This window comes from Mustela putorius, unplaced genomic scaffold (assembly GCF_011764305.1).
Source record: "Mustela putorius furo isolate JIRA1106 unplaced genomic scaffold, ASM1176430v1.1 tig00000695_pilon_pilon_pilon, whole genome shotgun sequence".
Lineage (NCBI taxonomy): Eukaryota > Metazoa > Chordata > Mammalia > Carnivora > Mustelidae > Mustela > Mustela putorius.
In genome coordinates, this window is record NW_025421447.1 from 11,063,391 (window position 1) to 11,091,276 (window position 27,886).

At 47.3% G+C, this 27,886-nt stretch overlaps 1 protein-coding gene across 1 annotated transcript in view; it reads left to right on the forward strand.

Moving 5' to 3' along the window:
- Window positions 1-22,659, forward strand: part of MYOCD (myocardin) — a 100,094-nt gene extending 77,435 nt beyond the window's left edge. The window contains 6 exon segments of the mRNA XM_004760142.3: window positions 9,206-10,138; window positions 12,465-12,530; window positions 12,533-12,610; window positions 13,537-13,668; window positions 14,866-14,923; window positions 17,371-22,659. Of these exon segments, the coding sequence (XP_004760199.2) occupies window positions 9,206-10,138; window positions 12,465-12,530; window positions 12,533-12,610; window positions 13,537-13,668; window positions 14,866-14,923; window positions 17,371-17,924 (1,821 nt within the window). The 3' untranslated portion in view covers window positions 17,925-22,659.
- The last annotated feature ends 5,227 nt before the right edge of the window (window positions 22,660-27,886 follow it).

The following is a 27,886-nucleotide window of genomic DNA, read 5'->3' on the forward strand; positions in this document are numbered from 1 at the left end:
ATGATGAACGTCAGCCAGTCTCTGGTGAAATGGGAAAAGCAAGAACCATGTAAAAGGCTTTTCATAAACCTGAGTGTGTTCAGCATACCGCGGCAGATCTTTATTCAAAGTATTTATTTCCTCCCGATGTTCCGCAACTAAAGAAAGATCCTGTTTGGTAATGATGACAGCAGTGGGCGGAAGTTGAATGTGGCTGGTAGACTTTTGTTTCTTTGTGTTAAGTAGGGGTATTGTTAAAGAAGGATGTGAGTCTTGGGGAACAAGATGACATGTTGGTAACCCAGTGTCGGCTGCATAATTTGAAATAACGTGCGGTTCTGTGAAATCCCCGAGTCTGAGAACGTCGGCCCTGAAATGTGACAGAGACGCGTTCAGTGCTGGGTGTGGGGGAGCAGTTTCCTCTGGATCACAGACCTCAGGCATGTCCCTTCACTGGGATGGACCCTGGGCTCTGAGCTGAACCTAACGCCTTCCAGAACAGCGCTCACAACCCACGTGTTTATCCTTCCAGTACTTACAAAAGAACTGAAGGCAATTGCGGTGCCTTCGTCTCCTCTAACGTGTGAGCACGCCTGCTCCGCTCGATGCTTCATTCCGTTGTCTGTGATCCCACCTGTACACCTGCTTTCCACCCACCTGTTACTCTCTCCTCCCCCGAAGGACCTTATCGCTTGTCCCCCAAAAGCCAATTTCCTATAGTTCCCCAGGGTCTTCACGGGGCCAGGCTTTCTCAGTCCTTATTTGTCACCTTCCGTTCCCATTCTCAGCCTTCAGCCATTATCTGCCTTGGGGGAAAGGTGGCGGTGGGGATTATTTCATATGAAAGAAAATTAATTCTATGGCTACCAGTGGCTGACACCCACCCATGAAATGGATCTTGGGTTGTGATATCGCGTTCCTCTGTCCCTTCCGCTTGGAATCACAATGCTTGGGTTTTATTGAGCTCGTCCCAACGTAGCCTCCGGAAGGCTGGATAAGGCGGCCACGCTTCTGGGAATGCCCTCCAGAACAGCGGGCCACCCACCCTCCACTCCGCAGGTCCTAAATCCATGACGGTATAAAATCAGCTGCTCTCACCCAGACAACAATATGCTAAACGAAGTAAGCCAGACACAAAGGGACAACTATTGTATGAATCTAATTACACAAGGGACCTAGAGACGTTCAAGAGACAGAAAGTCGAAGGGTGGCTGCCAGGGACTGAGGGGAGGAGGAACGGAGAGTTAGTGTGTCACGGGTACCTGGGTTCTGCATGCAATGAGGAAAATGCTTCGGAGACAGACAGCCGTGATATTTGCACAACAGTGTGAATTTACTAATTCCACTGAACTGTATCCTTAAACGTGATTAAAGGATGTTTCATGCTGTACGTCTTTAACCACAGTTAATAAAAACATTTTTTTTTAAGATTTTATTTATTTATTTGACGGAGAGAAACACAGAGAGAGAGGGAACACAAGCAAGGGGAGGGGGAGAGAGAGAAGCAGGCTTCCCGCCAAGCAGGAAGCCCAATGCGGGGCTCGATCCCAGAACCCTGAGATCATGACCTGAGCTGAAGGCAGACGCTTAACAACTGAGCCACCCAGGCTCCCTGCAAAAAGATTTTTTGGATGCTTCTGGGTGGTTCAGTTGGTGAAGCATCTGATTCATCATTTCAGCTCAGGTCTTAATCTCGGGGTTGTGAGTTCAAGCCCCACATTGGAAAAAAAATTTTTTTGTTTTGTTTTTGTTTTTAAAAAGTTGTCTACCTTACGATGGGAGTTCGGGGTCAGGTAGATCGGAAGTTGCCTTGATCTCAGACAACATCGTCCAGAGGTGATGTGCCATCTAGCAGAGTGGCCGAAGGTGGTTTCCTCGATGGGCACATGGTCAGAATGATGGGCTGGTTGGAGTCAAAATAGATCAGCGTCGGTACTAGGAAACGATGGGGTTAGCAGCTGCCAGTTTTTGAGTTGTGAACCATCAGTCGACCATGCTGTGTAGATTTGCTTCCATTTTTCACGCTGCAAGACAGGTTTCATATGTGAACCTAAAAATCAGGACCTCCAAGAGGCTAAATAAATAAGGCATAACTCATGATCATCCTAGATAATTTTTGAGCTCAAAAATGGTATGCTGTATAGAACAAAGACACTGGGTTGATGGGTTTGTTTGTTTAAGATTTTATTTATTTGAGAGAGAGAGCATGAGTTGGGGGGAGGAGCAGAGGGGGAAGCAGACTCCCCGAGGAGCAGGGAGCCCGAGGCGGGACTCGATCCCAGGACCCTGAGATCACGACCTGAGCCGAGGTCACACACCTAACCGACTGAGCCACCCAGGTGCCCCTAGAAGAAAGATACTGTTGATAAACCTAAAGCTGGCCCCAATAGCACAGGGGAGAAAAGTGGGAGAAATAGGTTAGTTCTATCAGGACTCAGGCTAACACGCAAAAAAGATTCTTTGCATTTTCTCCCCCACCTGGAGACGCTGTGCCGGTTTTGTCTGGTCATTTGACAACCTTGCCTGGTGTGTCCAGAGCCCACAAGTCAATCCAGAATGCTGACCACTAAAAACAGACTTACATCTCCTTGTGTAGAAGCCAAAGAACCTTTACAGCATAAATAAGTTTGGTAAACTCATAGGATTTAGTTTCAGTTTCTCGGGTAACACTGATTTGTGTATTTTAAGTTAAAGTGGGAAGTCTGCAGTTAAATTCAGGAGACAGACGACGTTTATCCTGACGGCCTCACTTCCCTGCATGGGCTGCACACTGTCCAGTGTGGATGGTGGTCAGTCACGAGTTCACGGTTCATGCCACAGGCACACGGCGCACTGAGATCATGCGCTAAGTGAATAAATGTCGTGCTTACCCTCCCCCGCAAAAAAGAGACTAAATGCTGTGCAAGTGAACCAGCCTATAGATGAGAAAACTGGGGTTTGGCCTTAAGGGAGTGCTTTTTGTTTGTTTTTTCTTATTTTGTTTTCTTTTATTTTAAATTGCAGTCTAGTGAACATGCCGTGTTATATTAGGTTCAGGTTTACAGTATGGTGATTTGACAGTTCGGTACAACACCCAGAGCTCATCACAAGTGCCCTCCTTGATCCCTATCACTTATGTCCCCCGTCCCCCCTCCCCTCTGGCGACCATTAGTTTGTTCTCTATAATTAAGAGTCTGTTCTTGGTTTCTCTCTCTTTCTCTTTTTCCTTTGCTCATTTTGTTTGTTTCTTAATTCTCCAGAGGAGTGAAATCACATGGTCTTTGTCTTTCTCCGACTGACTTCACTTAGCATAATTCTCTCTAGCTCCATCCATGTTGTTGCAAAAATGGGAAGATTTCATTCTTTTTTACGGCTGAGTAATATTCCATTGTAATTCGGCCATTGTAAATAATGCTGCAGTAAACACAGGGGTGCCTCTATGCCTTTGAAGTCCTGTTTTTATAATTTTTTAAGTAACTATCCAGTTTTGTGATTACTGGATTGGAGAGAAGTTCTATTTTCAACTGAGTGATCGCAAAGGTTTCGCTACTGTCACTTGAAATGAGGATGGAAAAGGGGAGGGACAGACAGAGAAACCTTCATTGGACTTGACCTCCAGGTGTACGGGGAGAGGTGTCACCAGGGATTGTGACACCAGGGGCAGACATTGGGAGGGTAGAATGGGGAGCTGATCTGAAGGGATGGTGGCAGATGCATTCCGTTTGGGGAAACCGAGTCACAGGTACCACCAGGACGACCAAGGGGGAACGTCTAGCGAGTGTCCGTGCAGTTTCCGATCTAGTTCAGCTCAACTGTGTTGTCAGCCTAGGCACAGAAATTTTGGAATTGTTTGCCTAGTGGGGCAGGTTGAAGCCACAAGGCAGAACGAGACAGAAGGAGAGCAGTTGGAAAGAGTGGGAAGGGAAGAAGGAGAGAAATAAAGGAAGTGGGTGGTTAACCATACTTTATAGAAAAGGAAGACACAGGAGGAACTCATGAAGGTGACCCTTAAAACAGGTCATCAGAAAGACAAGGTATCAAAAGTAGATATTCTCCCAAAAGGCTCATGTTTTGCTGACTAGGAGTAAAAGGAGAAAAGCACTGAGAAGAGTTTGGTTTTTCATTAAAAAGTTATACGTAGGGGAGGGGGGGGCGCTCATGGGGGCGCAGTTTGTTAAGCATCTGTTAGTTTCAGCTTAGGTCACGATCTCCGGGTGGTAAGATGGAGGCCTGTGTCTGGCCACGCACTCACCTGGAAGATTCTCTCTCTCCCTCTGCCCTAGTCCCTCACTCCAGCTCATTCTCTCTCTCTCTCTGTCTCTCCCCCAAATGAATAAACCTTTTTTTCCTTTAAGTTATAGATGGTAACATTACAGTATATGGTTTTTTCTCTTTGCTAATCCAGTATATGGATTTTTTTTCTCTTGTTTCTAAGAAACCGGAGAGCCAGAGAGCATGGGAGAGAGAAGCAGAAAATAAAGGGAAATTTTAAAACTGGAAAAATATGATGGATATTAAGAAATAGTTGTTCGTGTGTTTCAGGTGTGATAATGGTCTTTTATCCTTTTTTTTTTTTTTTTAAATAAAAGGCACTTATCTTTTAGAGAAAGAAAACTGGAATATTTACAGATCACATTATATGATTTGCTTCAAAATAATTTAAGAAATATAGTGGAAGTGATTTGGGGCATAAATGACTCAAGATTGGACAGATGGATCATTGTTGAAGCTGGTGAATGGCTCCAAGGGGTTCATTCTACTTTTTTCATCAATTTTTGTGTATGATAGACATTTTCCATAATAAACAGTTGAAAGAGTGATTGGCGGTGAAAGCACCAGGGAGTGTAGGAAAGAGATGTATACAAACCTTTGTCCCCAGCAAGCCCACACAGCATCATACTCTGAAATGTAAGGTAAACCGAGTGCAAATATGAATTGCATTATTTAATGAGGTAGCTTAAAATATTCAGTGCCAGAGCAGATTCTAAAAATAAATGTAGAACTCATTAATTTTAAGTAATTCAAATTTAAAACAATAATGAGTTGCCGTTCTGTACTTTTTCAAACCAGCAAATCTTGGAGGGGGGAATAAAAAAGATAAGACGGTGCCAGAAAGATGAAGAGGGGGCTGATATATTTACCAGTTGCAGTGGTGTGACTTGTAACCCTTTTATATTGTAATACATTGTAATCCTCAAATACCTTTTAAATGATTATAAAGTGATTATTTACTGTCGAAAGAGAACAGTGTAGGGAGAAGTAAATAGTATTTTAAAAGATAATTGACCCACAGATAGCATTGCAGATTATATTTCCCTATAAATTTAAAATACAGGTGGACAATTATTGTTGAAAAAAATTTAAAAATTATTGCTCTAGGATAATCCTGTGAACATGAATTTCTGGCATGCTTTTTTGTTTAATATATCATAAGCATTTTTCATAATTTGCAATATTCAATGAAATTTTTATTTTTATTTTTTTAAGCTTTTCTTTATTCATTTATTTACTTATTTGTCAGAGAGAGACTGAGCACAAGCAGGGGGAGCGGCAGGCAGAGGGAGAAGCAGGCTCCCCGCTGAGCAGGGAGCCTGATGGGGGACTCCATCCCAGGACCCCAGTATCATGACCTGAGCTGAAGGCAGACACTTAAAACAACTGAACCACACAGGCATCCTGGAATTTTTATTTTTCATAGCATATCATTCTACCACCTAGTTAACAGTCCTCTGTCAGACACTTAACTTGGTTTCCAATTTTGCTATTAAAAATATAATTTGTGGGGCGCCTGGGTGGCTTAGTGGGTTAAAGCCTCTGCCTTCAGCTCATGTCATGATCCCAGGGTCCTGGGATCGAGCCCCACATCAGGCTCTCTGCTCAGTAGGGAGCCTGCTTCCTCCACTCTCTCTGCCTCTTTGCCTACTTGTGATCTCTCTCTGTCAAATAAATAAATAAAATCTTAAATATATATATATATATATATATATATATAATTGTACATAAATTTGTTTTAATGTATCCGATTACTGCTCCAGGCTAAATTCCTGGGAGTAGAATTCCTGAACCAAAACATATTAACTTTTTTTAAAGTTCTTGCCAGGGGCACCTGAATGGCTCAGTCAGTAGAGCGTCTGACTCTTGACCTCAGGTATTGATCTCAGGATCATGAGTTTCGACCCCTGTATTGAACACAGAGCCTACTTTAAAAAAAGGAAGAAGAAGAAAAAAAAAAACTAAAGTTCTTGCCAAAGAATACATATTGTAAAAATTTCTGTCCTGAACGTCTATGCCGGTCTACTTGCCAGAAGCAGTGGGCTGAGGCATTTATCTGTCATGACTATACACACTGGATCACCCGGGGCTCTGGGTAAAATACAGGTTCTGATACAGTAGCTGTGGGGAGGGGGCCCGAGTGTCCACATTCCTAACATGCTCCCAGATGTCCTTGGAGCTGGTGGTCTAAGGACCACACTTGAAATAGCAAGGTATTAAGGAACTTTTTTTTTTTTTAAAGATCTTATTTATTTATTTGACAGAGAGACCACAAGTAGGTAGAGAGGCAGGCGGCGGGGGCCAGGGGGTGTGGTACCCAGGCTCCCTGCTGAGCAAAGAGCCCGATGCGGGGCTCGATCCCAGGACCCTGAGATCATGACCTGAGCCGAAAGCAGAGGTTTAACCCACTGAGCCACCCAGGCATCCCTTAAGGAACTTTCTTAAAAAACATTTTTATTGGCTTATTTTTGCTGCTACTTCCCTAACACAAAGTATTCTTAATTCCTTTGTCAATTTCATTAGTGCTAAAATATGTCCATGATTGTTTTATTTGGGTTACTAATGCTGGTACATGTCCATTATTGGCCATTTTTTATTTTTTTAATCTTTTTAAAAAGATTTTATTTATTTGACAGAGAGAGCGCGTACAAGCAGAGGGAGCAACAGAGGGAGAGGAAGAAGCGGGCCCCCCTGCCGAGCAAGGAGCTCAGTGCGGCACTGGATCCCAGGACCTTGGGATCATGACCTGAGCCAAAGGCAGATGCTTTACTGACTGAGTTACCCAGGTGCCCACAAAAGATACATTTTTTTTTTAATGGCCAATAAAAGGGGCTCCTGGTGTCTTAGTTGGTGAAGTGTCTGCCTTTGGCTCAGGTCATGACCCAGGGGTCCTAGGATCGAGTCCCATATAGGGATCCCTGCTCAGCGGGAAGCCTGCTTCTCTGTCTCCCCCTGCTCCTCTCCCCTGCTTGGGCTCTCTCTCTCTCCCTCTTGCTCTTGCTCTCTCCCAAATAAATAAATTTTTAAAAATACATCTTTTGTTTGTGGCAAGTTGACCACACCCATTATCCATTTTGAAGTGTTGGTTTATATTGGGGGTTTGTTAAAGCAACCTTGGTACATCGAGCTTACTAACACTTTATTACTTGTCCTGTGATTATTTCTGTCTGACACTGCTATCTGCATTTGCATTTTCTTTTTGGTGTTTTTGACTTAGAGGGATTTTTTATTTTTGTCTTATTTTTAGGATAGCTTTCTTTGCTTTTGGGCTCAAAAGAGCCTTCCGTACAGAATATCAGAAGGCTGTCTCCCTATACATTCTTCTAGCTGTTTTATGGAATTATTGACACTTGGATATTTAATGTTTCCTGTTTCAGTTATAAAAGTAATATCTTCTGTGACCTATTTAGGGTGTTAGAGATAAGGAGAACCATTGTTAACATTTTAGTCTATCTTTATCCACATATTTTCATCTGCAAGCATACATTTAAATATATACACACATATAAACTTATATAATTCTTAGGAAAATAGAATCAAGCAATTTAAGCTATTTTTCACCTAAAAATATACCATAAACAGGGGCGCCTGGGTGGCTCAGTTAATGTTTGACTTCCACTCAGGTCATGATCTCAAGGTCCTGGGATCAAGTCCCGCATCCAGCTCCCTGCTCAGCGGGCAATCTGCTTCCCCTTCCCCCTTTGTCCCTCCCCCTGCTCATGCTCCCTCTCTCTCTCTCTCCCAAATAAATTTTAAAAATCAAGAAAAAGTAATATACCATCAGCAATTATTCATTCTCGTATGTAACATCAGAGTACATGGATTCTGGTATTCCATCATTCATAGGCACTACCATTAATTTAGTTTTAATATAGTACAGCTATTTTTAGATAGCTATAGCTCATCATTTATGAATATTATAAAAAATGCAGGGATGAAATTATCACACGTGAATCAACATCATAATGGCAAACGCTTACACCCCACTAACCATTTGCGAGACACTATTCCAAGCACTTTACAACTGTTAAGCTGTTTCAGGCCTCACAAAAACATATCAGGTCGGTATACCGTCTCCATTTTACAGAAGGGGAACCGAGGCACAGAGCGGTCTCTGCACTGGAAAGAGGCAAGGTCAGGATTTGAACTGAGGGACTCCCTGCATTACATTCTTTCTCAGTCTATGACTATCATCTAGCCCGTTATTAAAACTAGGACGTAAAGTAGGGTGCCTGGGTGGCTCAGTCGGTTGAGTCTCTGACTCTTGGTTTTAGCTCAGGTCATGATCTAGGATCAAGCTCTGTGTCCCACTCCATGCTCATTGGGAGAATCTGCCTAAAATTCTCTCTCTCTTCCTCTCTCTGCACCTCCCCCGGTTCAGCCTAGCTCGCTCGCTCTCTCAAATAAATCTTCAAACAAACAAAAAACAGGACCTAAGTGTTAATGTAGAACCATGGTTCTCAAAACTGGGTCCCGGGACCAGTGGCACCAACATTCCCTGGGAACCTGTTAAAAATGCACATGGCCCGTTTCCTGCACCTGCTCAAGTTGGAGAACAGAGGACAGAGAGAGCCTGGGAGGGTGAGCAGTGGCCTCAGAGCAGAAGACCCAGTGTGCTTTGGGATGATTGGTTGCCAGCTGATGGCTAAACCCCGGCAGACATCAGTCTTCTCATCTACAGAATGGGGCGAGGACCAGAGTGGGGGTTGGAAGCCGGTAGGGTAGGCGACCTCTATGTTCATGTGGTTTCAAGTGGGCTGTCCCTTTGTAGGATTCCGGGATCGTGCAGGGGAAGCACCGCACAGAAAAGCATGGTGCAAAACCCTATCGAGCGCCAGGGGAGGGGAGGGAATTGTAAGCGAGTGATAGAAAAGCGGACGTTGTGCAGTTCCACCGGTGATGTTTTAGAGCAAATGTAACAATATTTTTTAAGATTGTCCTTGAACAGCCACTAACCGCGCCCTGGTTTCTGTAGGTCTCGGAATTGAGACAGCAGCTCCGAATCCGGGGTCTGCCCGTGTCAGGCACCAAGACGGCCCTCATGGACCGGCTGAGGCCCTTCCAGGACTGTGCGGGAAACCCCGTGGCCAACTTCGGGGACATCACGACCGTCACCTTTCCCGTGACGCCCAGCGGCGCGCTGCCCGGCTACCAGTCGTCCCCGTCCGCCGGCGCCCTGTCCAACGGCTTCTATCACTTCGGCAGCACCAGCTCCAGCCCACCGATCTCGCCCGCCTCGTCCGACCTGTCGGGAGCGGGGTCCCTGCCCGACACCTTCAACGACGCGTCCCCGTCCCTCTGCCTGCACCCGTCGCCGGTGCACGCGTGCGCCGAGGAGAGCCTGCTGGGCGGCCTGGGCGGGGGCTCGCTGGCGCCCGAGCCGGACGGGCGGGACTCGGAGAAGGACAAGATGCTGGTGGAGAAGCAGAAGGTCATCAACGAGCTCACCTGGAAGCTGCAGCAGGAGCAGCGCCACGTGGAGGAGCTCCGGATGCAGCTGCAGAAGCACAAGAGGGCCGGCGGCCCCGAGAAGCCGCCGCCCTTCCTGGCCGTCCCCATCAAGCAGGAGGACGCCGTGCCCAGCTGCCCCTTCGCGCCGCAGCAGAGACCCGGGAAGAGGCAAGGCCAGGGGGCCGAGGGCCAAGTGCAGGCGGGCGAAGCGGCCGGGCGCCGGCCCCTGGGGCCTGCTCCCTGCGCCGAGGCCTCGGGCCACAGCGACGCGCTGCCTTCCACCTTCCTGAGCCCCCAGTGCTCCCCGCAGCACTCGCCGCTGGGCGCTGTCAAAAGCCCGCAGCACATCAGTTTGCCCCCGTCACCCAACAACCATTACTTCCTGCCCTCCTCCTCGGGCGCCCCGGGGGAAGGGCACAGGATCTCCTCACCTGTCAGCCAGGTGTGCGCTGCACAGGTAAGAGCTCCCGCCCCCAGGCCCCCCCTCCCCAGCCAGCACCCAGCTTCCTGCGGGGGCGGGGGGGTGGCCTGGCAAAGGATGAAGAGCTGACATTGGGAGTTTTAATGGGCAGGGTTTACCAGAAGCCCAAAGCAGCCTCTGGTCTTGGCAGTAGACGGGACTCTCTTCTCCCAGGTGGAGGTTGGCAAAATTGTCTTGTAAAGGGCTAGAAAATGAACGTGTTGCCTTTGTGGGCCCTGGGTGCCTGAGTCTGGCAACTCAGTAGGACCCTTGTATCATGAATAGACAACTGTAACTTGTAAAGGAATGCACGTGGCTGGGCTCCAATAAAACTTTATTTATAAAAACAGGCAGTGGGCCAGATTGCCATCCCCTGTTGTTGGGACTCCTCGGGGTAAAGCCTTACCATAGGCCAAACCAGGCTATCAAGAGCGCCAACGGAAAGTTACTATTATCTCCATTAGTGGTGTGCTGAGTGCAAATATTTACCAAGCACCTACAATGTGCCAGGCACTAACCAAACAAAAGTCCCTCTTCTCATGGGAAGATAGACAGTAAATAAAATAAACATGTAAAATGTATAATGTATTAGAAGATGGTAGATCTTTTTTTTTTTTTTTAAGATTTTTATTTTTTAGAGAGAGAGAAAGCATGAGCAGGGGGGAGAGGAAGAAGCAGGATCCCCACAGAGCAGAGAGCCCCATGTGGGGCTTGATCCCAGGACCTCAGGGCCCCAGGATCATGACCTGAGCCAAAGGCAGATGCTTAACCCACTGAGCCACCCAGGCGCCTCTAGAGGATGATAGATGTTATGGAGAAAAGGCAGGGAGGGGTGGTGATGGAGCATTTCAGATTTGCGACGTTAAGTCAAAGGTCTGGGGCCATTTGAGCCAATCTTTGGAGGCAGTGAGGGAGAGCGCCTGGTGAATATTTGGGGGGAAGGCATTGCAGGCAACGGAAAGACAACAAGGGCAAAGGCCCTGTGGTGGGAGTCGTGGGTGGGTGTTCAGGGACCAGGTGGGTGTTCAGGCCACTGTGGCTGGAGCTGAATGAGAGGCTTTGTAGGGATGGCTTACAGGAGCAACTAGTACAAAGACTCGACCCAGGGGAGCATCAGAGACTTCCCTTGTCCTCGAAGCTAAAAAATCATTAGGAAAGTCTACCTAAGGCTCTCTGAGAAAGAAAATTTTGTCATCACAAGTTCTCAAATCTACCTCATGAGGAAGGAAATGGGAAGAAAATCCACAGGATTGGATCCTGCCAGGTGACCAGTATGGAGAGGCCTGCCTCTGAGTACTCTCCTTAATTGTCACAACGCTATGAGCTCCAGTTCTCTATTCTTGACTTAACCACGGAAGAAAGAGAAGCTCGAGGAGGTTAACCCAGGAGCCCAGGGTCACAGGAACCCAGGGTTTTCTGATGCTAAAGGGCGTGCCCTTTTCCCACTGAATGTTCTCTGGCCTACGGCCTTGGACAAGGGGAATCTGTTTTCTACAGCCTCGGACAGCACATTCAAGTGAATGACGCCCGCTTCTGAGTGGGCACCCTGGGAGGGGACTGGGACATCCCAAGGGTTATCATCCCTGTTGATGAAGCTTACTTCATCATCATCCCGGTGTCCTAGGCAACAAAGGTAAAAATAGTTCTGGAAACACAGCTCGGGACCCTAAGACCATCCCAACGATGTGGGTAGAAACATGAAGAACTAGCATTTGTGCAGTGGTTCACAGCTTACAGAGCACTCCTTGGGGACATGAACAATTCCAAGTTAAAAGGATAAAGAGCGATATAGAGTAACATGCCTGATGGATGCTTCTGGCGTCATATGCGGCACGAAGAGTTGGGGAAGGTGGGGGAAGCACATGGGTCATGAAGGGCTAGGAAGGTCCAGGAAGGTCTTTTGGAGGGGGGGAGGGCAGGAAGGTTTTGCAGAGGGGTGGGACTCAGTGAGAAGGGCAGTGTTAACAAACAGGAGTCGGGAAAAGAACATTCCATGCAGGAAAAGATAGGGAGGTCCAATGTGCAAGGCATGCAGAGGGAGGTTTGGGGAGGGATGAATAGAATTCACGCTCTTAAAGGAAATGGTACCCAGCCTGGAGCATCTAGAACACTGGTTACAGGTGCAGACCCTATGCTGTGGTTGCACGGGAGCCATGGAAGGCTTTTAAACAATGGGTGATGCATACGAATCCAGATTGGAGACTGGTCATGGTATCTAGGGAGAGTTGAAAACATAAGATACCAGGGAAGGGGCCAGGAGTCTCAGCAAAAGCTCTCAAGTGTGTTAGCAGAGGCCGCCTCATTGGCTGTTTCTTCCTTCCAGAACTCAGGGGCGCACGAGAGCCAGCCTGCGAGCTTCTCTCCCCAGCCCTCCAGCCTCCACCCCCCTCTTTCTCTGGAGCCCAGGCAGACAGCAGTCATGGTGCTGGGGGCACCCCTCGTCCCAAAAGCCCAGGGGTCCAGCAAAAGGTAGGCACCTGGAGAAGGGTTTAAACTCTGCCTCTTTCCCTCTTCTGTGGTCTTGTCCTCCAAATGAGGGGGTCCAAAGGCAGAAATAAATGACATCTTAGGTAAAAACAAATTCACTGGAAACAGATTGACATGGATGTACCAGTGGAAGTTAGGGTGTTCCGAGGAGCCGTTGGTGGGGGTCATCCTGGGAATCTCAAGGATGAACATGAATGTGGTCTGTTTGTGAAAATGACACGGCAAACGCACCAGTTTCCGTGGAGTCGAAGATCGGAATAGAGGCATGTGGGAAAATAATGCGCGGGAAAGAGGAAGGTATGCGGAGATGTGGAAAGGTAGAGAAAGGTGCAGGAAGTTCGAGTCACAGTGCAGACTCTCGGTGGAAAAAGGAGGAGGTCGTAGTACATCGCAGCAGGTGGAAATCACGGGTGGGTGCCCTAAAAGGGCCCGGGCACTTCATAAAGCACTCACCATACACGAGGCTGGTTCCTGAAGACATAGCCCGGCAACGGCTCCCCCTCTCTGCAAATGCACTTGGTTAGGAGTGAAATGCTCTGGCGTGGGGTAAGTACTCTGGGAATTCCCGGGGTGATGGACTTCTTCCTATCGGACTGGAGTCTTACTTTATTGGCTTTTCTCCTAACCGAAGAGGGTTCATCCTGGAGGGGGAAAGGAGTCTGTAAGTTTCCCATCCTAACATGCCTCTGGGTATGCCCACAACGCGCCCATGCTATGTGCCTTTGTCAGTAGAAGACCCATGATGTGTACCATTGTCAGTATATCGAGGTTGTTTTCTAAACCCTAGCTCTCTTTTGTTCCCCCTCCAATCAGTTGTTCCAGGTTCGAGCCTGGAGTTTATAAAACAGAAGCCGTACCGTCTGTGACCCCACGAGTTGACTCTCTTTCTCTGCACTGTACCTCCACAGATGGCTGGTTTACACTCTTCTTCTGAGAAGACGGGGCCAAAGTTCTCCATTCCATCTCCAACGTTTTCCAAGTCCACTTCAACCGTTCCAGAGATAACCCAGCCTCCGTCCTATGAAGATGCCGTCAAGCAGGTAACTTGGGAAGATTTGTTTTCTGGAGGGAAACAGGTTGCCTAAACGGATCTTGTTTTTCATTATTCACCTCCATGTAGTTCGTAGATGGCGACACTGTGTGTGTCTGGGGGCCCCTCGGTGAGAATGGGCCACTGCAGAAAGGTGCCGGGTGTGCATAGCAGGTGTGTGAGGCAGGCAGAGAAGACTGTGGGCTCTCTCGCTCTCAGTCAAATAAATAAACAAAATCTTAAAAAAAAAAAAAAAAAAAGAAGCAGCAGAAGCAACCTTGTTCTTGGGGTGGAAGCCTCCCCGCCAAGCTCACTCTGAAGGGCTCTCCTGGGGCGCACTCTGCCTTCTCCCCTTCTCCTGTGCTGGATTGTTTCCTCCCGGAGTTTCCCCATCTGAGATGAACACTGGGCTTTAATCGCGCGGTCAGCAAGTTCAAGTCCTGTTCACGGCGGCATTATTCCCAAACTGCGGGAGCAACCTGGGGGGCCTCCGTAGATGAATGGCTAGCCCAAATGTGGTGAATACATCCAATTAATCCTACCCAGTCTTTTTAAAAATATTTTATTATGTGTGAGAGAGAGAGAGAGAGGGCACAAGTGGGAAGAGGGGCAGAGGGAGAAGCAGACTCTCTGCTAAGAGGGGAGCCCCAACTAGGGGCTTGATCCTGGGACCTCAGGATCAGGACCTGAACTGAAGGCAGACGCTTAACCCACTGGGCCACCCAGGCGCCCCCAATACGAGTCAGTCTTAACAAGGAAAGCGATTCTGACACATGGGGGCACAGGGGGATATTACAGAGTGAAGTAAACCAGTAATAAGAGGAAATACACTGAGTGACCCCACTTCTCCAAGGTCTCTAGAGTCGCCCGATTCATGGGAACAGAAAGCAGAATGGTAATCGCCAGGGGCTGGGAGCTCACGTTTCGTGGGGACAGCATTGCCATTGGGGAAGATGAGAAAGTCCTGGAGACAGATGGTAGGAACGGTCACAGGATGTGAACGTAGCGTACTTCATGTCACCACACTGTGTGCTTAAAGATGATGAAGATGGTAGATTCTATGTTGTGTTTTATCAGAATTAAGGGGGAAAACCCACCTTAACCAAACCTAGCTCACAAAGTCCGTCGTGCTGCTTCTGACGCACTCCCGCGGAAGAGGGGGCCAACCTTCTCACTTCTCTGTTCCCCTCTGCTTAATTGGCAACAGCAAATGACTCGGAGCCAGCAGATGGATGAGCTCCTGGACGTCCTCATTGAAAGTGGAGGTAAGACCGCCTGTGTCTTGCCCTTGGGGAGGGTCGGCACCTGCTCGTGCTCTGGGGAGTGAACCTTAGGACCAACGTCAGGTGCTTGCTGGAAGTCAGACCCCAAAACCAAGAGGGGGTCAAGTGTCACTTCATGTGAGCTCGCCGTCCACATTGGAGCAGATGAAAGAAGACCCAGTGGGGGATTCCTCCCTGACCTTGTCCCTCTGTCCTCCGAGCTGGGCCACCAATCATGTTACCAGTTTGCATCCTCATTGTGGTCTATTTGCCCAAGTTTTTTTTCCCTTGCTGTTCCATTTCTCTTTGCCTTTCTAATCCCAATCTCCCTATCCTCTTAATAATAATAATAAGAGGAGAACAGACAAAGCAAGTTTTGTGCTACCTACTCAAAATGAAATTCAATTCCTGACCTCCTGCTGGATGGTCCGTTCATGCTTAGATGTCCTTCCAGCTTGTGACCATAAAAGAAAAAAAAAGAAAAGAAAAGATAAAGATCGACATGTTGTTTTTGCCTCCTTTTTAGTCATTCATTTATTTTTTCAAAATTACATGGTATGTGCCCAGAATCTGAAACCACATAGATGAATAAGGTCGTGTAAGGAGAACATGTAGATGGGGGAAAAAAAACCAAAACAAACAAAAAAACAAAAACCTCAGGTCTGAGCCTCTCAATAACAACCTTGAAAATTTGGAGAAGGCAGGGCCTGGCATTGTCCGGGGCTCAGTACTGCTCCGACCAAGTCCAACCTTTGTGGAGCCTGTGAGTCAGGGAAGGCAGAACGCACAGCAGGCAAGTAAACTGGCAGTTCCTCCCTCGTAGCAAGAGGAAGAAGGAAAAGATGGGCTGATGTATTTTTATATGGATAAGAGGAGAGGGTGATATCAGACATCCTTATATGTATTTTTTTTTTTTTTAAATAAGAGAGTGAGCAGGGAGAGGAACAGAGGGGTAGGGAGAGGGATAAGCAGACTCCTTGCGGAAGGCAGAGCCCGACACGGGCCCCATCTCACAACCCTGAGATCAGGACCTGAGCTGAAACCAAGAGTGGGACTCCCAACTGACTGAGCCACCCAGATGCCCCAAGACACCTTTCTATTTTTAATGAATTATATGGTCAGGTCAGTAAAGGTAAGGGCACTGGAGGGGAGCATAGGAGATTTGAGGACAGAAACATCATTTGAGGACAGTTATAAATCAATCACAGATGAATTTTCTGGAGAAACACAGGACGCTAGGTTATATTAAGTGCAATTGGTAGGTCTGTTGTCATACATTTAAAGTGAGACCAGTCAGCTCCATTGTGTCATGTTTCTTTTGGAACTAAGATTTATCCAGGTGTGGGTTTTTTTCTTTTTAAGATTTTACTTATTTGGAGGAGGGGGAAGGAATGTGAGCAGGGAGAGAGGCAGATGGAGAGGGAGAAGTAGGCTCCTTGCTGAGCAGGGAGCCCAATGCGGGACTCAGTTCTAGGACCCTGAGAACATGACCTGAGCTGAAGGCAGAAGCTTAACCATATGAGCCACCCAGGTGTCCCTAGGTGTGGGGTTTTGCCAAGGGAGTATGGTACAAGGAGAAAAGAGCCAGGGGATAGAGAATATTTATAAGACAGCAGCTATAATGATGGAGCAGAGCCAGGGGGACTGATGGCTGGAGAACGAAGTAGAGTCAGTAGGTTGGAGTGGCCCCAGGTGGATAAGAAACTGCTGCCGTGGGGTGCTTCATATATGAACTAGAGGGATGGGAGAGAAGGACAGAGAGCGAGAGATCGTGCCTGAGATTAAGCTTTCAGGGGGATGTAGTATTTGGGGATGACAGAGTCCAGGGTGTACAACAGAGTGGGAATGGAGGAACCCATTGAGTTGGGGGGGGGTAGGATGTCAAGGCACTAGAGGCCAGTGGACAGTCAAGTCACTTCCTAGGATGCTGAAGTCATAGGAAGGACAAGAGCTGAAGCAGGAAAGGCAGGGAACTGGGGAGTTGTTTTCATTGGATGCAGGAGAGAGACCGGGAGACGCGGGTTGAGCAGGGAGAGCCGAGTGACCCTCAGAACCACTGAGGAGCCATGAGGAGGAGGCAGGCCGACAATCGGAAAGTGACATGGCATGGCACCCAGTGACTGACTCCTCTTCTGGCTCTGAAGTCAATGAGCCCCACCTGTGGGTGTGAGGAGGATGCAGTGTCCTCGGGGGACAGCCAGATGTCAGTGAAGGAGCGGGTGAAGGCACCTGCTTTGCGAGGTTGCTGGATCAGAGTGGAAGTTCCAGAAAAAAGGGCTTGGAGAGAGACCAGGGAGAACTGGACACAGATAGGGCTCTTTAGGGATGAGACTGGATGACAGCCGGAGACACATGTCCGTCTCGTGTCTAAGCATGACTCCTTCCTCCCGAAGATCCCTATGGCGGAACCTGAAATGGATTTAACAGTTCCCATCGTGTTTTGCCAACAGAAATGCCAGCTGATGCTAGAGATGATCATTCGTGTCTTCAAAAAGTCCCCAAGATACCTGGGTCTTCCCGAAGCTCCCCAGCTGCCCTGCCCAAACCCTCCTCTTCGGGGGGCCACCTCTCCTTCGATCACTACGGCGCCGACAGCGATGAGCACCTTGAAGTCTTACTAAACTCCCAGAGCCCCTTAGGGAAGGTGGGCGATGTTGCCCTGCTGAAAATCGGGAGTGAAGAGCCTCCTTTCGATGGGATAATGGATGGATTCTCTGGGAAGGCTGCGGAAGACCTGTTCAGCACCCATGAGATCTTGCCAGGCCCCCTGTCCCCAATGCAGACTCAGTTCTCCCCCTCCTCCGTGGACAGCAGTGGGCTACAGCTAAGCTTCACCGAGTCTCCTTGGGAGACCATGGAGTGGCTGGACCTCACGCCACCAAGCTCCACGCCAAGCTTTAGCTCCCTCGGCACGGGCGGCCCCAGCATCTTCAACATTGATTTCCTGGATGTCACGGATCTCAATCTGAATTCCCCCATGGACCTCCACTTACAGCAGTGGTAGACTGCCTGGGCAGAGGCGCTAAGGGAGGCCAGTGGGGATTTCACGGGGGGGAAAACACACAATCCCCAATGCACTCCTATCGTCCAAAAAGAGGAGGAGGGAATTGCAAAGAAACAGTGGAGATGTCTGTGACCAGCAACGAGAGCAAATCGCAGTCAGTTACTCTCAATGATTTCAGCAATGCATTCAGAGATGTGCTTTCTCAGATCAGAAATGCCAAAAAAAAAAAAAAAAAAATTCACTGCCTTTTCGAATACCAATATTTTTGTAGCCCATGATTTTTCTCGGACATTGTCCGGGCATAGTCTCACATCATGGAAGCCTCTCTCATGGGTTTATTAGACACAGTGCGGAATGGAAGTGGGGCTCTTCTGGGGTACAGGGACTGTAGCTTAACCATCGGTGTTTCTGGAGAGTAGACCCATGGTGGAGGCTGCTTCCCAGCCTCCCTCCCTGTCTTTAAACAGAAATCAGGCCCCTCTTAGGTTCTCGAGGTAGGAGAGAGGGACAGAACCCATCCATTCCCAGGGAAAGAGAATCAACTCGGCCTCAAAGCTACCCTCTTGAGGTGGTTCCAGTCCAGGAACCCGGGACTATTTGGTCACAGCTAAAGAACCCACATTTGGTCCACAGAACCCCACTGAGAATTTCCCTCTTGGTCAACCAGTCACCAGGTCACTCCTGCTGTCTCCATGGTCATAAACACCATGAAACAGCTGAGAACCTTAAAGCAAACAAAACCCCAAACCTCTTGCCATGGAAGGTTCCCCAACACAACCCCCTTTAGTTTCAAGGACTGGAGGTGACCCCGTGAGTAGTTGGGAAGGCTATCTCTAGCTTCAGGAAGCCGTACCAGGGATCATTCAGACAGTGCTAGAAACCCTTGTTTCATATGTCATGAGAATAAATACCAGGGGTTCCTACAACAGGTTGATGATTTATGGGGGTCCAGCTATTTTGGGGGGAAGGGACTTGGGGGTCCACCTCCATTTTTCTTTCTCCCACTTTTCTTTCAAAATACCAATCTTTTCTTGCTCCTCTTTTGAAACGTTTTTTTCTGCCCCAACATCAAGAGGACTCCTTAGCTCTCAAAAGCTGCCACATTCCTAATAAAGCCATATTTTGAAAAGACCAAACTCCAGGTTCTCCCAGAGAACACATTTTCCATATAGCATCATTTGCTGGGGGGGGGGGGCAAAAGAATGTCCTTGGAGGGGGAAAAATACAAACAAACTGGCGACATGGCCCATCACCCCCAAACCTTGTTCCGCTCTCATTTTATATAGCAATCAGTGATTTGGGTGGTTTGGGGGAAATTGGAAATCACTACGTTGTAAAGATAGATCTGAATGATATTTGCGAGGAGAGAGGATGGCAGGTCTGGGCCGGTGAAAAGAAACACAGTTGCACATGGAAAAAGGAGGGAAAGAAGAAAAATAATGGTCTCCCGCGCCTCCCTCATTACCTCGTGCTTTTGCGGGAAGTCGAAACACTCGAAGGGCAGGACGGTCTCTCTCACGTTCACTGTGGCTCCACCGTTTCGTTAGTGCATGCCGTAGAGAGTAGCTATTGCTGGTTGGTTGGTTGGTTTGTTGTTGTGTTGTTTAATTTAAATCACTTAAGGCACTGTTTTCTTCTTTTGTAAAAAAAAAAAAAAAAAGAAAGAAAAGAAAAGAAAAAAAAAGAAATATTCACTGTGCACTTACGGAGAAGATAACCAAAAACATTGTGATTCTAGAAGTTCTCTTTTTGATAAACCAAAGATTTTAGAAGTCATTCCATTGTTAGCTTGTAAACATGTGTGAACACAGAGTGTTTTGGGGGACCGCTACTCTGAAATGCTGGCAGATCTAAGGTGGGGGGTAGGGGTGCATATGTGTGTAGACATATGCGTGTCTGTATCCATGCCATGTGTCTGTGTCTCTACACGATGTTACATGTACACAGTGTTACAGAGCATTCTCTACCCAAAGCCCTTAAGCCCCAGCTTGATGTGAAATGATACTTGGCCTTTCTTACTATGAGTTCCTGATTCATCAACAGACCCCACATTGCCTCTCTGTGTATGACTGACAGCTCGAGCCCCGTGACTCACGGCCACTTGCTCACCATGGCCATGCTCATCTTGACAAGGACTATGGACGTGAAGAGACACAACAGCTTCACCCTTAGCTGCCGGGAACGGTGAACACCGTCTCTTGTAGGAAAGCATCAGAGGGACACGAAGACCGTTCTGACATTCCTTGATCAGCACCCTGCTTTGAGAGATCCACACTGTACTTTTTTCTTTTTTTTCTCTCCATTTTCTCTTATGTCAGTCATCAGAACCAGGAGCTGAGAGGGAAGCATTACCCGTCTTTCCTGGGAAGGAGAAAACTCTTACTAACACATTCCTCACTTTTGTTGGTCCCAAAGATGTTGACATTTTATTAGGATCTGGACGAAGCTTGCCAGTCAGTACCTTTATCATGTGCCATGTTGTACGACTTTATGTTATTTTTGCGCCCTTGCCGCCTTTGGAAAACAAACTCGCAGGGTCCCCTACTCGGGCTATTTCCAGCAGAAGGACTGGCCTTGGTTGGGAGGCCGCTGTGCTTTGTTAAGATGGCGCACTTGTCTGGAGACGCCTGTAGGATGTTACCAGCACTGCACACGCATCACAGAGCAGACCCCTGGATTCCTGGTCTCAGCCCCCTCCCACAGGCCCCGCACACCGATTCCCTCTCTCTCTCCCCATCTGTCAGATGCGGCACTTAACGGTATAAAACTACGGATACCTGGAAGAAACTCAGAGAAGTCGGCTGCACCGAGTGAATCAGACCACGCTAAGTCATCTATCTGCTAGCGGGAGTTTTTATTTTAAGTACTTTTTAAACCGTTGAGTGCGTCCTCTTTTCTGGAGACCAGTGGGGCGTGACTAGGGGGATGCGCGGAGACGACTGAAGGTGGCCACGTTCCAGCTTCTTCACACTCTCAGAGCTGCAAGGAGCCGCATGTGGTTTTCTCCAGATTTCTGGGACTCCCGTGGTGACGCAGGCCCCACAGAGTTCGCAGCCAACCCCAATGTCGCTGCGGCCGCGTGGGTTCGCGCTTACTCAGCAGAGGCAGAAAATGCATCTGTGCACATGCTCTCCTTAAGCGAGCGGTCATTCGTAGTAGCCCTGCTTCTAACAATATCATTGAGACGGCACGCGTTCTGTTTTAAGGAGGAGAGGGAGGGGGAGAGGACAGAAGGGAGGGGAGGAAGAAAGGAAGGAAGGAAGAAGGAAGGAAGGGAGAGAGAGAAGGAGCAAAAGAGGGAGGAAAAGAAAGAGGGAAGCCAAGAGAGTCTCCGTCTGAATAGTCACGGGTCTCTGCACTGGTGGCCTTTGCCATTCAAAGACATTTCTTTCTGATCTGGAAAAACAAACAAACAAACAAACAAAACCCTTTCCCGATGATTTAAGACAGTCCTTTTCAAGATCCGTTTAAACTCCACCAACTCTTCAGAAACACACACAGACCTGGCTGAAACTCCCACATCAAGTCAACTCACCCCGTGGGCCATTCCTTGACGTCTGGTCTGCGGCGAGCACACCGATTCCCAGATGTCCACCACTAATCGGACGAGGTGTACCCACGGTTCAGGTTCTGGGACTTGAGCTGTGGTTCCTACAAGCAAGAGCACTTGGAATCTCCCAGTCCTCAAATCAGAAACCCTTTGCTATGATTTAAAAAAAAAAAAAAAAAAAAAAAAGGTGTGGAGGATGTAGTCTTCATTTTTCTGGTCCCTGTCTTTGACTTTACAAGCTCTCTCTGCAAAAGGGACATTTGGGGTGGGGTAGGGGTGCCCACTGTAAGCCAGGCCCCTTAGGAGAAGAGCAATCAGCCCCCCCCCCTTTATTCCTCCCAGTGGGAAGCCCACAAAGGCGGGCACACCGTTTGCTGTCAGGAATGAGTCAACTCAGAATAAAAAGAGTCTGGGGGTCTTCATTCTCTTGTAGTTCTCCTACAAATCTCCTATAAATCCAGATGGTCCTATAGTTCCGGGAACTGTTCAGGTTGTGTTAGGGAAGCTGACTTTGATTCTAGAATCCACATTTCCGGAGGACTCCTGGCTAGCTTGAGACGATGCACAAGAAGACGATTTCAAGACAGGGAAAGACCTGGGAAGAATTTCTCTACCCTCTACCAGGGAAATTGTAAGAGGACTCACTAGGGTCAACAACATAGAAGTAATGATTCTGCTTCTAGGATCTGGTGATTTCCCCAGTGGATTAGGACCAACAAACTCCTGAACATCTCATGCTTCTTTAATCACCAGCTCCCATCATGGACACTGGTCACCCGAGTTTCCTCTACGAATGGTTTAACAGCTCCAAAGTGTTTATGGAAAGAGGGAGTATAATGATGGGGAACTTGGATGCTATTCTAGTGTTTTCCAAAGGAAGAGAAAGCACCCTGCTCCCTAGAGTTCCCCTCCAGAGGGCCTACAGTGAGGAAAAAGGGTGCTTGAAGCCCTTTGATGGAGAAACCCAAAGACATACTTTGCAAGGAAATCAGAAAAGCCGGCATATGTTTTCTGGGGGGAGCTGTGTGTTGTGTTCACGTCTGTCTCCCTTGCTCAACTATCCATTACCAGAAAGAAAGGTGGATTACCAGGAAAAGAAGCAATGGCTAAAGTACCAAAGTTGGCATGTGTTCTTTTAAAAAAATATATAAATATATTTTTAAATAAAATGTTTATTTTGAAAAAGACGTGAGCTTTCTTTCACCCCCCGCCCCGACTGTATGGTATGCCAGGCCCCGTGCCACGCCTTTCACCGGTGCTGTCTTGTGCATTCTCGCAACGGCACCATGAGACTACTGTTATTCCCATTTTATGTATGAAGAAACTGAGGCTCAGAGAGGTTCAGTCCATTGCCTAAGATTCTGCATCTGAAACATACAGAGCCAGCTGCCAGATGCTTTATCTCCGAAGCCCCTGATCTCAAACAGTATGCATCTCACTTGTACTGACAACATCAAAATGACGGAGACTTTTGTGAAAAGGCACAGACCCTCCTGTCCCAAATGTGTTATAAAGGTATATACACACGCCTCTCAGCCAACCCCTCATTTTCATCAGTTTAGCAACTGAGCAAGGTAAATAGTAACGCGGAAGCCATTGGGCATCAAAGATATGCGTAGACTTCCCCAAGCAAGACTCAGTCTTTGTTTGATTTTCTCTCAATTCATTCCTGCCAGTGCCCCACCAGTGAATGTGTAAACCACGTGCAGGAACTGAGCTGTCGTGAAAGGAGCCCTGGGAGGGGGATCCCACACCCTCGTTTAGATTCGATCTTGCTTAATGCTATGGCTCTGCCTTTCCTCCTCCACTCAACGTTCTGGTGGGCTCTCCCCATGTAGAAGGAAGAAGGGCACGCTGGTGAGAAGCCCCAGTTGTCCATCCTTCAGGCAACCAATTCCAGCAAAAGAGAGTTTCGCATTCCTAAGTCACAGCAGAAATCTCACCGCTCCCTCTGTCTGTCAGTGGGCCCATCCTGGACCCCATCTCTGCAGCCATGAGAATGAGGTACACATCCTCTCACAGGGTCTGGATCCCCCCATCCACCCCTGAGCGGTGGAGTGGGATCATTTGAAGCTCATGGACTGACAGTAGAGAAAGTGAGATCTTTCTATGGGAACATTGAGCTGCTATTAGCAAAAGAGAGAACAGGTGTTGAAGAGGCACAAACCGTAGATTTCCAACATGCAAACCCCACTTTCAAGAATGTTGTCAGCTGGAGATGGAGACAGGTAAGGAAGGACAACATCGTCTGGTAAGTGCTTATGTGGGAGTAAGGGCATACGATGCCCGTGTAGTAGGGGTCAGACGAAGGGCGTTTCATAAAATCTTAGGTAGGGAGAATGGTCAAGGACTCTCCAAAGGAGACCACTTGGATACAGCCGTCGGCCCAGCAAAAGGATTGCATGCATTCCGGGCAGAGGGAACAGCCTAGACAAAGGTTTGAACATGAATGAGAATTTACCATATTCGGAGGATATAAGAGATTGAGGTTGCCCCGAGAGCCAGGAGCTCTGATGTAGGATTGCTGAAATCGGACGGCCCAGCCCAAGAAGAGAGAGAGAATCCCCCCTTCCTTCCTCCGCTTTTTGTTCTGTTTGAGTCCGCCACAACGGGATGGCATCCAACCACATTGGTGTGTATGGTCCTTGTTTGCACAGTCTACTGATTCAGAGGCCATCTCTTCCAGAAATAACCTCACAGACACCCCGAAACGATGTTTCACCCACGATGCAGGCATCCCTTCCTCCAGTCCGACTGACACAGAAAATTAACCATCACTAGTACTACTAGTAATAGAATCACCTTGTCCTCATCACCAGCAGCCTTATAAGTGAATATCCGTGGTTATCATTACGTGGCGGTGAGCCACCGTCCTCCAGTTCTGGCTCAACGTGGAAATCTTGACTCCCCACATGCCTAGATTATAGCAAGTCCCCTTTAACATTCTAAAGCTCACGTCAGCTCCAAATGTCAAGAAATGCCCTTTATCTAGTAACGGAAAGAAGGACCCACCGTTCCTGGATTTTGTTCTAAAAATGGAATACCAGTGTATATCCTTCGAGACAAGAGGATCTTGTTTCAACCAACGTGGGTTGTTTGAGATGGACCGATGTGCTTCCTAGCATCCGGGTCAGAGAATTAGAGCCACGGCTACCGAGAGGGAAGTCTAGGGACTTTCCACTTCTTATTGGTGTCAGCCTTAAGGGCTCCTCAGAAAGTGTGGTCTTGCTTCCTTGGTGTTATGCTCAGCCAAGGGACCTCCGGGCTAAAAAAGTCAGCTTGGGCGTCTCCAGGGGGACACTGGGGTTCTTTGAGTAACGTGGCCCCGTTCAGATTGGCGTGCTGAATCCTCTGTCCTTCCTGTTGTTCCAAACCCAGGACAGGATTCGAGCTCTCTGTGCTTCTGTTGCACGCCACATAGATAAGGGTTCACACGGACACTTCCCAAGGGGAACGGGTCGGGTGGAGACAGGGTCCAGCAGGGATGACCCTAAAACTTATCGTCCAGATCAGAAGGCTTTTGTTGGGACAAATGCTCTATCCAACAGAAGGCCAGACAACGGGCATATCAAAGACTGTCCCAGGAAAACGAGGACTATAGTCCCCCTAAATATAAGCCACCCGAAGGATCTAGAACCCCCGTCCACTCTCACCTCTCTTCATTGTTCAGCTGACGGGCTGCAGGGGTCAGGCTGACAAACTGACCTCTTCCTAGCACACTTTTCTCCCCCTGTACCCGCACCCACTCTCCTGACTTCTGTTACCATCAATTTGTTTTTGCTTGGTTTTGAGCTTTATATAAACGGAATCAAATGAAAAGTACTTTTCCAAGGCTACCTTTTCCTGCTTAGCGCTTTTTGTTGTTGTTGTTGTTGTTGTTTTCTGCTGAGGTTCGTCTGTGTTTTTACCCACTGTTGGGTGAATGCATTCATTCTCCTTGTCATATAGCTTTCTACTACCTGAGTGTATCACCTTTCATTTCTCTGCTCTATTGGCTTGTTTTTTTTTTTATTTTTTTAAAAGATTTTATTTACAAATTTGAGAGAGAGCATGTGTATGAGCCATGGGGGAGGGGCAGAGGGAGAAGCAGACTTTCCACTGAGCAGGTGCACCATCCCCCACAAAGCAGGGCTCCACCCCAGGCTCCTGGGGTCATAACCTGAGCCAAAGGCAGATGCTTCATAACTGAGCCACTTAGGAACCCCTTTTGATTTTTTTAAGTTTATTTATTGAAGAAATCGCTGTACCCCACATGGGGCTAGGACTCAGGACCTAGAGATCAAGGGCCTAGGCTCTATGGACTGCGCCAGCCAGGTGTCCCTACCACTCTACGTTAATGGGCATTTCCATCGTTTCCAATTTTTGACTATCAAAAGTTTTGCGGATGCATTCTAGCGCCTACCTTTTGTTGCAAATAGGCGCACATTTCTGTAGAAAGGGGAAATGACTAGGGCATGGGGTATGCCTATGGCCACGCCTTAGCAGATAACGTGAAAGAAACAGTTTCTGAAGTGCTTAGACCGAGTTCCCTCTGCCTGAAACACGAGTTCCCGTTGCTCCGTGTCCTCACCCACACTCGGTTCTAATTGTGTTTCTCAATAGCAGCGATGCTGTGGGTATGCTGTGGGTTTCGCTGTATTATCCGTCGGCATACGCTGGCTGAGCAATGACGCCGAGCAACTTTTCACATACTCTTTAGCCACGGGGGCTTTGCCTGGGCAGTAAAGTGCTGTCCAAGTCTCGTCCATTTTTCTTTTAGGTTTTCTACCTTTTTCCTATTGGACTGTAGGATTCTGGAGTTGAGTCCTTTGACTGTTTTGTATGTGCAAACAACTTCTCGCACACTGAGGATGGTTTTTATTTTTTTTTTCCATTCTCCTAATGGTGTCATCTGATAAACCAAAGTCCTTCATTATGAACTACTCCCATTGGCCAATATTTCCATTAAGGTGAGAGTTTTTAGTGTCGTGTTCAAGAAATCATTGTCTCTCCCAAGGTCATGCAGAAATCGCTCTGTCTTGATCTTTATTTTGATTTTTTAAAAAATTTCTTTTGGAGGGGTGCCTGGGTGGCTCAGTGGGTAAAAGCCTCTGCCTTCGGCTCAGGTCATGATCTCAGGGTCCTGGGATCGAGCCCCGCATCAGGCTCTCTGCTCAGCGGGGGGCCTGCTTCCCTTCCTCTCTCTCTGCCTGCTTCTCTGACTACTGATCGCGGTCTGTCAAATGAATAAATAAAAGTAAAAAAAAAAAATTTCTTTTGGAAAGAATGATGGTCTAGTAATATAGTTTAGAGAATGAGTGGCCTATAAACCTTTCCAGTCATTACACGTTTAAAAATAACTTTCTTTTGCCCTGGTTTGTGAACGTTGGACCAGATGTAGACTTTCTGAACTGCACTTGAGTCACAACCTATTTCTGTTGGAGCTCTAGAAATGTGGTTCCAAATTTTATTGGCATTGAGTGTTGCAGGTACCAAGAGAATTAGCTTCTCTTCAGAGACAAATGTCTTTTCTCTGAATAGTACCTAAACGTATTTGTAGCTTTCGTTTTTATTGCTGTTTTTGGTTTTAAAAATTGACATGGAATTGACATATGACATTTGTTAGTTTCAGGTGTGACTATGATGAGTTGTTATATGTGTATATTGCAAAATAATCACCACTGTAAGTCTAATTATACTTATTCCATACATAGTTATCATTTTTTTTCCTTGTGATGAGAACTTCTAAGATTTACCCTTAGAAACTTTCAAATATACAACACAGCATGTATCTTTGAAATTCAGAGGTTTTACCAAGATATGTGTAGGGTTCCCCCTTTCCTTTCCACAGTAATATTTTCTGGAACTTGGTGATCATTGTGATTTTGATTTGAGTCTTTCTTCAGCTTTGCAAAAAAAAAAATTTTTTTAACATTTTTATGCTTATTTCCCCATCATCTGCTCTGGAAATTCTATTACATATTTTTTGAATTTTCTGAATACGATTCCATGTCTCTTTTCCTTTTTCCCTTCATTTCTTTGAGTTACTTACTTTTTCCTCTGGATTTTGGGAGCATTCTTCCAGCCCATCTCCTAATGCACCCTTTCCATTCTGGGCAGTACCAATTCTGCCATTTCCTGTCTCTACTGAATTTCATTAATTCCATTGATCCAAGAATTCTTTCTTATTTAATATGGCCATCTTTCGTGGCAGCCAGACCCTGCCATATCAAAGAAATGTTCTCTCAATTCTCACCAAACATGCAAATTAGACTTCAAAACTGCCTTTCCCTTACTTCCTGCTTAACTCTTTCACCGGGGGACATTTCTCTGAATTCTCAGATTTGCTTCCCTGTTTCATAGATAAAATAAAAGCACAGGCATTTGAACGAGACAAACCTGGGTTGGGATCCCAGTTGTGGCACGTGAATCA